Source organism: Ammospiza caudacuta, chromosome 1 (genome assembly GCF_027887145.1).
Source record: "Ammospiza caudacuta isolate bAmmCau1 chromosome 1, bAmmCau1.pri, whole genome shotgun sequence".
Lineage (NCBI taxonomy): Eukaryota > Metazoa > Chordata > Aves > Passeriformes > Passerellidae > Ammospiza > Ammospiza caudacuta.
Genome location: NC_080593.1, coordinates 14,052,293 through 14,066,680, shown reverse-complemented (window position 1 = coordinate 14,066,680; position 14,388 = coordinate 14,052,293). Strand labels below are relative to the sequence as shown.

Here is a 14,388-nt window from a genome sequence, read left to right as displayed (position 1 = left end):
GGAACAAAAACAGCTACAAGAAGTAGTTCTCTCATATGTAATTTATTAAATGATGTGCAGATCACAAAGTGGCTAGAAGAAACTTAATATGAATTGCTGGATGTATATTTTGAGAAGCAGAATTAAATTAACTTCTCTGAGATCACACAAAGACTCCCTAATAAAGAATGGGGAAAAAATCCGAATCCAACCATTAGAGACAAGGACAGAAGTTTTATTCCAAAGTTTCCAAATAGTTTAGTAACAAATTATTTCAACTTGTTACAGTCTCAAAATCTAACACCTCCAAAAGCCAGTGACAGCCTTGATCTAAAGGCCCTGGGTAGGGCTGCAATCAGTTTCAAGCTAAATACAGACCATTATTTTAAGAGGCATCAGATGTTTGTTGAAAAAGGTTTTCACACACATTTCCACTCCCACCCACCAGTGAAATATATACACTAAGTAAGACAAGTCTCCAGCATCAATATGCTTGATGTAACAAAGGAGAAAGTTCTTCACCATGAATTAGGGAATCTCCATTTAGTAAAAATAATTGAAGTAAAAATGGATAAAGCACTATTAGTCCTGGTTACAAAGGAACCATGATTCAACAAGTGAAAACAAAGAAATACTTCCTGGCTTCAGAAATGCCATCCAAAAGAGACATCATATTCCCTCCTTTGTTATAAAATATTTAATTCAGGAAAGAAAAATACAAACTAGGTTTTCAATGCCTTACAGGTTTTTTTCTGACCAAGTGCATGTTCAAGGAAATTAATCTGCTAGGATAGCTCTCCCCCTCAGTTTACCTACACCAGTCTGGTCACCTGAGTAATCACTTAAAAAACCCCAATCATTAGACAACTCCAGAATGTTGTATCCTAAACAGTGGTAGGAGTGCAGAAACTGATGAAACTTGCAACTATGCACAAGATCTATAGTAGATCCAGAATTTCTGATTATTCATAAATTAGCTTCTTTAGGAGTTAAATAAAATTTTTAAATCAAAGTTTTACAAGTCTCAAGCTCTTTGGCTTTGTTTAGAAGTATTAAAAAATATTCAGAAATGAAACAATAACTTTCCTTCAAACTACAAAAAATTAATTATCTTCTTTTTATTCAAGTGAAACACCAAAAATGTTAAGTGAAGGTACTGATCTGAAAAATAGAAACCCAGAAGCTTTGTCACTTGCAAGAATTGTTCTGGGTTCCATGCAAACACAGCTTCTCTGGCTTTGGCAAATCTTTGCCCAAGGTCTGGTCCTTGACTTGACTGACAGCACAAAAGCTAAAGGCAGACAGCATCAGGTGGAGAAAAAGGCAACAGGCATCCTATGGGACCTGGACACTTATTCTAACTCCTCTCCTACCCGTTGATAAGAAGGGTTGCTGAAACAAAAAGATCACTGCTCTGTGGTTACAGGGAATTCACTGCCTTTTTCTACACATGAAAGCCACAAATACACAGCTACAACAAGAAAAGCTGATAGACCATCACCATCAGAAAAGAAGTTACCTTAGAAGAACCAAACATAAAACAGCTCTGTCAAAGTCCACAGATTTTCAAAGTAAAAAAAAAGTGCAATACCCCCACCTTATGTTAAAGCAAGAAACAATCACTCACTTTTTTATTTCTCGGAGGAGCATCCGAATAAGGATGGCCTGCAGTGGCTCAATCATTAATTTTCTCCACATATCAAGAGCTAGCTGTCAGGACACAACACAGGTTTACATCAATAAAAAGTACATTTTAAAAAAACCCTAAAAACCACCACACCAAACTCAGAACAGTACCAAAGATGACAAAATTCCCCATTCAGGATTTATAAATTCAGTTGTTATGTAAGCTCTTCTTTCCCTAGTCAGGCAGTATGTGAATGTTGGCTTCCCAGCCTGCATTCTTCCTACACATCTCATAGACCTGATTCATTCCTTGGTTCTACTCCAAGGATTCTCAAATGCATGTAAAGACTCCAAGCAAGTTGGTTACACGGGCAGATTTTGAGACTACACATAAACAAAACCTCTGCACAGTAATATGTAAGTAACATACCTTTCTAACCAAAGTGTGTGAATGTGTACAAACACCAGTATTTCTAACAATGATTGCAAAATAAGCCTCAGTGACAAAAGGGAATTTCTCTTGGCCAATCTGTCAGAGGTGACAGTCAAAGACAAATCCCTTCACCAACACACAAAGAACACCTCCAAACTAAGATGCTTACATCTTAAGCAAAGTCACTGGCAAGCAAACATTTGGCTTCAAATGGAATTCAAATCAATTCCAGAATTCATCGGTTCTTATGGGTGAAGCCATTGCTCCCAAGATATACCATTTAAAAAAAACACAGTTGCAATAGTTCAAATGAGCTTTTGCACTTGAATCAAAGTCAGATTTAAAGCCCAAAAGGGATAAAGTGATCCCTTATATACAGAGAATAATTGCACATAGGAGACCTCCAAAAACACCTGCCAGGAAGTAGCAGACTGGGAAAAAATAAAACTGCACAGTTCAGTAAGGACAGAGGGAATATTGCTTCTAAGAAAGCTTTGACACAACTAACAGGTCGTTAGATTTAAAAATTAAACTATCAGTCAGGTATATCTTAACTGAAAGCAGGCACATAGCTATCAACTGCTAATCTGATCCACTCAGTGAAATAAATTTCCTTTCTAAAAAGCAAACAAATGAACTTGCTCCAACTGTCACAGCTATTCAGCACCCGCACTGCAATACAGAAAGTAAACCTGCCACAACTGCACCATAAGCAGGCTAAAGGAGAGGTAAAGGTTTGCTTATAAATCCAAACACAGATCATGTTTTGAAACCAAAGTTGTCTTAGGAGAGTAGCTGGAGAACAGGCAAGTTTCTGTAAGACAACAGGAACTCATCCAGTACAGAATGAAAGAAGCCAGCTGAAAGAAAACAGCTGCGGAGAGATAGAAGAAAAGGAGGGGAAAAAAAAGGCAAAGAACTGACACATTTTGTGAATATGTGGTGAAGAGAAACAACCTCAGGTAGATCAATTCTGCAATGTGGTGTCTAGCATGGTCCTTCTCACATATGAGCTACCAGTGGGAAGCAAAGTCAATCACCTATTGGAATTTTCTTGTCAAATAAACTATAGACAGATCAATCCAGCAACTTGGATGTATTAGTTCAAGACAGTTTCTCCCACTTGAGGATAGGGACTGATCTTACTTCTCCAACTAGACTGGCAGTACTCAACATGGCAGTTTTCTCCATTTTCCAGAATCTATTTCTGGGGGTAAAAAACCCAGAAGGCACATCTTAAATAAAGGCATTTAAACTCAGGGCTCTCACAGAGCCATTGAAAATTCAAGAGTTTGAAATCAGTGATAGGACCTCAACTCAGAAAAGCAGTGTCCTTCACCATGCATTCATAACATACAGAGAAGAAAAAAGCAAGCACTTGCAAGCAGTGGCAGACTATTTTCATTAACTTATCTCCTCCTGTATATTTCCTAGTACAATTACTGAATGTCTGGAACACTTGGGGGAAGAAGAACTGTTTGAAGCTGTGCCCACACCTCACACACACAGCTCTGCTCTCATGTACAGACCTACTGTTACACCCCTCAGAAGAACTGGGCAAGAACGGACTTGTTTAAGATTACTGAAAAGCTCCCAAAGTTTTGTTACCACACAAGAGTGATGTTGAGACAGAAACTTCAGAACAGAGGGTGCAGTTCTGCTTCTAAAAATACTGGGCATTATTTCTGTAACTTCATGCTGAGACTGAAGAGAACAATACATAAAATAAACATGTTTGCCCTTGGGTAGATAAAGACCAGATCATTTCAGTGATCTTAAATGGCATAAACAGTAATTCTTTCCATTCTAAAGTGACGAACAACAAATAATTTGACTTCTACTAGAGCCCTTGTACAATCCAAAGAATAAAAGATAGAATCCTACAGGAACCATACTGAAAGAGTAAATGCTTTCAAAACAAAGACTTGACAAACTTGCCAAGTGCTTTGTAGGTCAAGAAATGGAGCAATGAATTCACCAAAATAGTGCTGTAAATTTAATGCATGAATATAGGACTCAAGTCTCCATTACTTTTCAGGACAAAGGAGTGACTGCAATAAACTTAATCCTACACCAGTCATGAACAGGTATTAATTTTACTGCCTTGAGATTCGCAAGAAAAGCTTTTATACTTTGTCACATCAAGAAATAGAAGCCTAAAAACTAATATTTCAAGGGCTTCCAAAACCAAAATATACTAATTCTTCAACATGTTTTTTAGATAGCAGTATCACTTAAGAATCTGAAGTTTATTTGCAAAGTGTTTCCATTATCACATTTTAAATCCAAGTTTTCCAACCGTTTTCATATTTGTTTCTTTTCCCTGCCAGGTCACTCTTATTTTTCTACACCAAAACTGTAATCTCATTTTACAAGGGGAACAGTGCTTACATGTACAATATTTCTGTGACATAAAAAAGTGAAAATTTTCAAGGACAAAGCTGAACTCATAGCATTCTGAATACTCTTTATAGCCAACCCCACTTTCAGAGACACCTACCTCTCCAATTTCCATCAAAGGTTCATTCATATCCACCCCTCCATAACCATACTGAAGATCAGCTTCAGTCAATTTGTTCTTCTTAATAAACTGTGTGTTGAGGTACCTATAGAAATAAGGATATCCTCATCAAAACAGGCAAAAATAAAAGGCTTTTTAAATTAAGTTCAGAATTGTGGAATGTGTTTCACATCACAAAATATATAACCTCCTTAAACCAATGCCATTGCTATTTGTAGAAAAATGTTACAATACAAATGACATTAAAAGAATTTCCATCACATTAAAACAGTAGTGTTGGTAACAGAGATCAAACAGGAACCTGAAATATCACTGTCAGCATTTTCTTGGTGAGCAATATACTTGTGTAAGAATCCAACATTTCAACATGCACTGCTTACACATACATACATGTGTTCCATATACATACATATATGTGCAAACTTTTAACTTAAAAGTATTTCCTTCTACCTGTACTGTTTATTGTTCTGTGTTTCTCTCAAACTGAAATGCAGAAGTACTGCTCATTTTAACAGGGCAAACTTTTGTCTGTTATGATCCCTTACTCAGGTCATAGTAGCTAGCTAACAGCCAGATTACAAATTTTAAAGAGAAGAATTTTCAGAAATTATTTTAAGTAACAGCTATAAAGAACAAATGCTATAAATGCTATTTTAAAATTCAGTATTTACTACTGTATGCATAGTTTTTATAAAGAACACAGAATGGATTCTGTGCAAGACCTGCTAAAACATTCCTCTTGACTCTCAGTATTCCCACAGAACAAATATTGTAACATTTTTCAATGGAACCATTCTTTCCTCTCCTAGATAACTGGGAAAAAAATTGGAATATATTTCCCAACTACACTTACAATATTTCTTATATTAAAAATGTTTAAGTATGGCAACTGAGAAGGTTTTTTGAATTTCTGATCTAACCAGGAGTTTTGAGATGCTCAGTTTCAGGCATTGAAAAGAACCAGATTACTGAAGCACTTTGAGAGATACAGGCTTCAGAGGCTGCACCACACCAGAGATGTCTGAACACCCTTGACATGAAGGCAAAAGCCAAGCAAAGGAGAGAAGGAGGAACACACTGTGAAATCCTGTGAACTTGAAAGAATTTAGGACACCACAGAGTCCAAAGAAGGAGGACTTGTCATAGCGCAGTGATGAAAAATTGGAGTACAGCAGCCACTTTCAGACTCTTACTGTAACCTGTGCTGCCATGGATACCAACCATGAACTGTAAATGCAGATTTCTCTAGAAGGCTTCAGGCCTCCAGGTCATACACAACCTGTGAGGACATTAGGAACACCTCAAACACCAGCCTTAAGCAGGATCCTTGGTGGCATTTTCCCATATTCTCCCATGTGAACAAAGCCAACAGCTGCCAATCTGCTTTTTCTCATTAAACTTGCTAAGAAGCAAAGTCCTGCACTACTCTCACTTACTCTCTCTTGCATCAGTACATACAGAGTAGCATGTAAAACTAAAAATTGCTATATCATGATATGCTGGTATTATATAAATATTTTAAAGACAAAATGGAACAAAGCAAAAGCTGCACTATGTGTGTTTAGTTTTCAGGATTTTGTTACAAAAAAATTGTAACAGCTGGGGTGGTTTTTGTTTGTTTTTTTTTTATGACCTAATTTCAATTTACTGGACAAGGAAACTTTCCCAATCACTTGAAATAAAGTACACAGACTGGATTTTTTTAAAGTACCTGTGAAACCAGTTACAGCACCAAGACACTGGTAAGGCCTAATGTCCAGCATTGGTTTTATCTATTATTTACTTATTTATTATTATTTATTTATTTATCTGAAGAAGTTTTTTTTCAGTGTTCCTTATTGTATCAGTTTTATCACCTTGGTTTAGTCAAGCACATGTGGGATTTTAATTTTCAAAGTGAATCCAGATTTGTTTTCCTAGCAAAATGCACCAAGGAGGATAGGTAAAAAAAAACAAACCAAAATCAACACTGAAGAAAGAAAAGATTTAACTCATTTTCCAATTACATGATCGATCTCACATTTAAAAAATTTTGCTCAAAAGTGTCTCACATTTGAGCAGTGTTTCAAATATTGCCTATCAGGTTAGAAGCAGAGATGCAAGCCTAATTAAATTTGAAGGGAATCTCTCCGAAAATAACTTTCAGATTACCACCTGTAGACATTAATCAGTTTTCATTGCAGAAGAATTATACAAACTACAGCCTGGGATACAATAGAGTCAACTAAATTATGGTACTTTTTTCAGAGCAGGCATGCAATAAGAAACGAACTCCAACTGATTCATAAAAACTAGAATATTCTAAAGCTTTGACTCAAACCATGCTGGTTCAACTGCAAACTGCAGTACAGTGCCATCCTTGTAGAACTCCCAGGATTATGAGCTTATACACTGCAGGGTTGATTAGCACCAACACATTTGGCACTGCAACATCAAGCAGAATATATTAGCAATGAAAGAACTTTAGGAACCATCTTGGATACTTACCTGTTGATGCATTATTCCTTTTTGCTCATGTTCTGCTACCATAACTATATTCTCTCCAAAATTAACCTGAGGCATATTCATCTATTGTTCTCTCAACACTCTTCAACTTAACCTGCAGATCATGTTAAATTTCATGTTAATTTCAAAGGTTTAACAACTCTTTTGCAAAGCTTACCTGTATAAACAGTCCATATAGTCTGCCCCTTTGCTATACTCTTCCCAGTATCTGTGATACATAACCAGTACTTGTTCTTCAGCTTCCAGAACTCTCTGTGAAGGCACACACACCCCACACACCAGAATTAGTATGAAAATAGCACACATACTTAGGAAGTTATCATGGGATTACAATTTTGGAATAGTAGTTGCATATTCAGAATTGTGGCAATGACCAAAAAGCTAACACATCTTAATATTACCAAGTTTTGGTAAGCCAGCTAGAACAACTGGACTTGCTTTATTTTGCATTTAAAAATAGCAATCTGTCTACTGAATTATTTTCTATTGATCTTTTCAGAAGTACCTGCTTAAACAAGCCTGGTTCATATTCTCACATCAAACTGGTGGGACAACTCACAGAACCATTCTCTCACTGACACAGATCAGTTTTATATTCACCCAGCTACAGGCACTGCACACTGGAAGAGCTGACCAACTACAACCATTTAAAACCACTATGTCTTACTGGATAGACAAGTCCTCATACTTACCAAGAATCACAGAATAAAACAAGTTTAACACAGCACAGATACATGTAAATGAAAAAAAAACCATCAAGGGTTTTCAAATCTAGGCCCAAATTTTTTGAAATTTAAGCAAATCATCATCTAAAAAGCTACTGAACTTATCAAAATAGATTCATACTTCAGAGAAGTTCAACAATTTAAACTAATGAGTATGATTGGTGAGGGGGGACAAGATCCTAGGAATTCAACTATAATTCTCTCTAGAATTTATAATTTTAAAATGTGGCTCAAGAAGCAAAGAAGCCCATGCAAAAAATGCAAAAAAGGGTAAAAAAATTATGAAAGAAGAAAGCTGGTAGATAAAACAGAATTGAGAACGCTTTCCTCCGCTGTATGCATTTTGCAAAGGTTTTCCAAAGAAAAGTAGTGGATAGCCAATTTAAAAACCTGATGTATGCTTTCTGCTACTTCCCAAAGCTTCCACTGTGCTGGCACCTGCCTGATTATTCTAAGTGAGCTCATTCAGCTCACTAAATAAATGAGGAAGAAATTATTTGGCAGAGTTCTCTGCTAGTGAATTGATTTAGTCTATAAGAGTGCCAGAATTATCCTCTGTAACCAGTGGAACTGCCCATTAAGACACCAGTCTATCTTGTCAAATACTCAGTACCTAAGCATGAGGCCATTTAGCAGCACTCTGCAGAATTTGCAATACTTTACCTCCTATAAAGACACTAAAGACTGATAAGCACCTTATTTAAATCTACTTCTCTTTTTACTGATCTAGATCAAGGCACCATTCATCTGTCCTATCTACTAAACATGATGGATGAAATTTGCTGTCTTAGCTGATGAAACAGAAGTTAACTCACAGCTATACAGACATACAAATATTGTTGCCATAATAAATAATTTGCCATTATTTCCTCTCCTCCCAAGTGTTTGTGTTATGTCTCACATATTTCAGAAGGTTTTTGTTTATTTTTTAAGAGTATACACAATCAGTTTCCAAGACACTAGAGCAGATACATTTCTGTTGAAACAGAAGGCTAATGACAAACTACTGAACATGTGCAAAATGAAGATGCTTCTCTAACTTGTTTGATTATAAGCATTCAATGTAAAAGAAAGAACTTGCTTTTGAAGCCAATGAATATATTGCATAAACTATAACTGTTGGCTTAGAAAGAAAATTATTTCTTTTGCCTTGCATATCAATAGGTATCTATAATACCTGCCTACATTTGTGTACATGTTGTGACATGTGTTACATATTTCATATATACAAACAGTGTGTCTCTGCAACTCATCTGTGATTTAGTCTCATAAAGACCTACAAAAAGTCAAAAAAAAGGATCAGGATATCAGGATATCAGGAACTGTACAGGTTACCTTGTGCAAATGGCGTACATGATTCTCCAAAAAAATTTTAGTCTCAGTATAAAGTCTCTCTCCAAGAGGTTCAGGATAGGCCACACACAAAGCATAAATGTCTCTGGGCTCAAAGTCAAGGTTTGTAATAAAGTGTGAAAACATAGCAACAAAGTTTATGATTTAGAGAACACTTTCTTCTCCACACATGTAGTTTAGGTTTTGGGGTTTTTTTACATCAAGCAAAAAAGATAAAATGAATAATTTTCTGAAATTATTGTAAGTATTGGCTTGTGCAAAATCCAAGTTTACAGCATCAATATTAAATTTTAAATAGTGAATGCTGAGGCAATGTTAGAGCTAAGATCTTGAAACTTCTGATAGCCTCATACTGATGTGGCTTCTACCCTTTATTTGCCATGTATAATATACAATAACCTCAAGGTGAAAAGCAGCTTTCAGGCACCATCCTGTGTTTGTCACCAACATGAACTGACACTCTTCTCATTTAATGGAAAGAAGAATCTAATTAGATTAAGAGCATGATTAGTCAAGGACAGAGCAGAGCAAACACACAGTGAAGCTGACTTCAAGTTTTCCTTCCTGGAGTCCAAAGTAACTTACTGTCCCTGCATTTTGCCCTCACCTCCACAGGTAAAACAATTTCAGGGGACACTGAAAATTAAATAATCACAATGGTGGTGTGGATAAAACAAAGTCTGTATTCTTTTTAACCATTATTATAATTTCAGTAATCCTGTTTAGATCACAGCCACAAAAAACAGTTGTGCTTGATAATTTAAACAGGCAGCAGCAACCTGCTAAGCCACCCTTAAGATGGTTTTGTCCCTAAACTGCCTTGCAGAGCTACACTTTTGGTTTTTATCAAGTTTTAAGAGTAATTTGAGGAAGAGAAATTATGACTGAGAACTTTGCTTTCAGAAAAGTCAAGCAAGGATTAGGTCAAGCTTCACATGAACAACTGTGGGAAATAAACTAATTCTGCAAAAATTACTTTAAAACATGGCTTAAGCACTAAGCCTAGGCACTTTATAAAGCCAGCCATGGTAGAAATCAATAATTTAGTATATCACTTCAATCAAGAGAAGACACAGGATCTTTCCTCTAGCCTACCCTAAAAAGCACCTGCCTGTGTGAAAGGAGGTAGAAGACAGACAGTTGAAGAGTCACCTGCTAATCTACAGAACAGTGTCAAGCTCTCATCACACAGCCTGTCCAAATGCACATTTCATTCTTTATATAGAATTACTACTTAAAACAAAGAAGATTCTGATGCAGGAGAACTAATTAGGAAAAAACCCTTGATCTGGCAACTGGAATCTGCAACCCCAACCAGAATCTAAATTAAAGAACATTATTTCACTCATATAGATCATCTTTGCTAGAACTCCCCTCAGAACAGCAAAAAGTGTTAAATGGAAACACTGTGCAACATAATGGGCAACATCCCCTGCTTTGTAACAGTAGCTACCATTGCACTACACCAGCGTGCAAAGTAATGACCAATAAAATATCAAAACAAATTTAAACAGTGACGAATGAAACATTCTATTAAAGAGATTGTAAAGAATAATTGGTTTTCATACCTTCCCCTCCCCAACAAATTTTCTCAGTCTAAGGATGGTGAGTAGTCAAATGCATCCTAAATAGAATTCAAGCCACAAGCCTCTTCATTATGCAAAGGTATTTTTGAGAAATTAAACTCAGAATTAGAAATCTTAATAATTTGTTCACAAGCAAAGGGGATATGATTTGTTTCTCTTTTGATCCACAACTACACTACCTGAATCACCACAACCTACAGATCTCTACAACAAGAACAGCTTAGAAATTTAGAGGAAAGAGGCAGTCTTCACCACAGCAGCACAAGAATATAGCAATTACAGTTTATTTGATGAAAGCACCAAACAAATATCTCTGATTTTACCTTGTGAACAAGTTTCTTAGTTTTAATAATCCTAATAAAGAATGAAAATGCTATCTCTACTCCTTCATGAAAACGCACATCTTCCAAACATGCCTTTCCTTATTCTAGCAAACAAATTTACTTACAAATGAAGAAAGCTGAATCTAGTACTCATTCTTGACATTTGCCACTGTGCTTAATATCAGCAGATGTACAAACTAAGAGCTTAATCACAGAAGCACTAGAGCAGGCACCTACCCTCCTATGTAAATCAAATACTACTTGCTGGATATCAAGTTTCTCTAGAATTATACAAAAGAAAGCTATCATGAGACTGGAATATATCTGGCTGAAGCAAAACTGTTCTTTCTTCCTCAATTTGTACTTGTTTCTTTATGCATTTTATCTCTGAGTCCAGAATCCAAATTTCAGTGTCAAGTTCAAAGTGTTGTGACTCTCTTAACAACAACAAAAAAAAAATCTCTGAAAAAAATCTCACTGATCATCACTGGTATTTTACTCCATAAACTTAAAGCATATTTTTCCTGTACTGTTGTCCCATAGAACAACAGGAAGAAGCCTTTACTGTTCAATAATTTATCTTTAATGGTGGAAGCCATCTGTGCTTCCAGTTCAGCATGCAGTTTTGCAGGCTGAGAAAGGCCAGAGGAAGCTGCAGCCAAAGTGCTGCCTAGGGGCCTTCACTCTTGTTGAGAACAAGAACATCAAAACCCTTCTGTGACCCTTGAGTGCTTTGGTAGCTGCTATTTGAGAGGTATTACCCAGCAATGGGAAACTGAAGCACTTCCAAACTAAGAAGGACCAACAACAAAATTACTATCAACCAGAAAATACTATAGCCAAAGCTATAGAAACTCACAAATATTGTCCTTGGAGTTAAAAAAACACCCTAGTTAAGACTTCTCTAGGCAACCAGTGTAGAGCTTTGGGGAAATTTCTATTCATCAATCCTCTGTAACAGAACCAAAATTTGTAGAGAATTTCAGGACTTAGTCGGAAAGAATCACGATCATACAAACTTTATTTACTCTTCCTTCTCAACCAGTTGTTTTTAAAGATACATGTTTAAGTTTCTGGTTCATCATAGGGTCCTTGCAAAACAGTTCCTCAGAGGAGGGAGAACAAATTTGGAGAAAAAATGGTGAAAATAGGCAGATGGCCATGTTGCATACTTTTAAAATAATTCTGTTTGAAGTACAGCTGTCTCTGGGTACTGTTGATCTTATGTTAACTTATTGGGTAGAAATCCCAAGACAACAACAGGAAGAGTTTGATGTCCTACCTGTTCAAAAAAGTTCTAGTTAAAAGGCAGTTACCAAAGCACAGAGGAATTACCCACTACTCTCTAACCAAGCCTTAACCTAAAAAGCACTCCTGTGCCTGCTGAGCAGCCTGGAAAGTGATACAATGTATTCCCAACACCACCTCAAACAGAGACATAACTGTCACTCATTTACCAGACAATGAAACAAGTTCATACACATTTCTTTCTGCAGAGAATCTTAACAGGAAATCTGAAGGTCAAAGGTGGATCAGGATGACTCACGTTTTAAATAAAGTGACATATGGTCTTTCAGGTGATCTTTTCCAGATTTTAACTCTTACACCATTGTGGTTCCCAGCTCATTGCATTCTAGCATTTCAAGTATGAGGTAAAATGTTTATTTAAAGATAAGCCATGTTTAACAACAAAATTACCATAAGTTACAAAGGAAACACTATGCTCAAAACAAACAAGTTCTGGGGAACTAGTGGGGCAAAAATTAGTTCTAGAAGTGGAGTATGTGCAGTACAAGCCTGTCATCACTAAAATACTGTCAGCTTCCATACTCCACTGGATCTCAGCTGCCCTAAACAGCACGAGGGAAAGCTAACACTTCTTAGAATACACTGATGCAGACTGAAACAGTGATTGCTTGCTGTATCTTATCCTTTGTTTCCACATCACTGTGTTGACTATACAGTACAAAGATCAACTGATACTATAATCAATGAAATAACCTGTATGGGTTTTGTTGAAATAATTTGCCATCTTTCTATTGTGCTGATTCAAGCAATAAGAAAGAACATTTCCTTTAGAATTGCTGTAGATGTTTAGAAACACTACTACAATTAAAATGAATTTAAGAGAGAATAAAAAGTTAACGAGGAACAAGATGACGTATTTTTAAATGCCAATTTTTTAAAAGATCCTTAAAGTCTTCTTTATGTATAAAACCTGGAAAAAACTTTTATTCCAGCTGTATAGAACTACCAGTTCCACCAAGTTGTTGAGCACTCATTGAGCAGCTTGTGTTAAAACATAAAATTTGGTAATAGGAAGCAGAAATACTGAACAACCAACACTCAAGCTGGAAGTTGCACAAACTCCTTGGGCCATTCAGCCACAGACAAAAAGCCAAAAGGCTCCTGCCTGTGCCAAATCAGGCACTAATAGTGCCACTTTCCAAGGAAAGTAATTAAGAGATGATACTAAGTAAGGTCTTAAGAGTTACATGCCAAATGATTATTCCAAGACTGCTTCCTAAGTCTGCTATTCATAAGCAATCCTTTTCTGATGTTCAATCAACTGGACTAAATCCCAAAAGAGGATCAACAGCAAACTCGTGTGCAAGGTCTCCACATAAGAAGTTGTAACCAAAACAGTGTGACAAGCAATCAACACAACATCTCCTGCAACAATTCTTAGTTTATATTCAAATCTATTTTAAATACCTTTGTTTAAATGTTTAAAGTTTTAAGCTGCAGAATTTAACACTTGATAAAGACTGAATTATGTAATCCTCAAAAACTGCTTAGCAAGAATGACTGCAAAACAACTTCTCAGCATGTAAGTACCCACCTAATTAGTTCAAATTTTTTTTTTTTAATTCTGGAGTCACTTGAACTTTAATTCAGTACAAGGTGGCAGGTCATGCTCCCAGAAATTAATTACAAAGTTTTTAAATGAAAGAGCTCTTTAAGATTATTACACCACAAAACATCACAAGAACTAGGAACTATGTACATATACACATACACATGTTCAAAACACAGGCACATGAGAGAGCAATTCTGAGAAATAGTTAACATGTTCAGGATGAGATGAGACTTTGGAGTCAAGCCCCTGCCCACAGAATAAGCTTATCTTGTAAAAACTTATGTCTAAGGATGTTCTCAGGTGCTTCTTTTTTCACCCACAAGAATTAACAAATCAATAAATCTAAACTATTCTTCTCCCTTGCAATTAAACCCAGCTGTGACCAATCCCTGCAGAAGAGGTGCAAAGCCTCCTAAAATTCTCTAATTATTCACCATGCTGTAATGGCTAATGAATAGATAGACACAAGGCACAGAA

General features: G+C 36.3%; 1 protein-coding gene across 5 annotated transcripts in view; it reads right to left on the bottom strand.

Moving 5' to 3' along the window:
- The window catches only part of CUL2 (cullin 2), a 40,563-nt gene that overhangs the window by 22,333 nt on the left and 3,842 nt on the right, over positions 1–14,388 (bottom strand). For 4 of the 5 annotated variants that reach the window (XM_058825222.1, XM_058825214.1, XM_058825240.1 and 1 more), the window contains exons 3-6: positions 9,125–9,227; positions 7,222–7,316; positions 4,539–4,644; positions 1,607–1,689 (exon numbers count right to left, since the gene is read on the bottom strand). In XM_058825222.1, coding sequence (XP_058681205.1) covers positions 1,607–1,689; positions 4,539–4,644; positions 7,222–7,316; positions 9,125–9,227 — 387 coding nt within the window. Of the gene's footprint in view, positions 1–1,606; positions 1,690–4,538; positions 4,645–7,046; positions 7,317–9,124; positions 9,228–14,388 lie in introns of those variants that run through there. The other variant, XM_058825250.1, reaches the window with a different exon arrangement.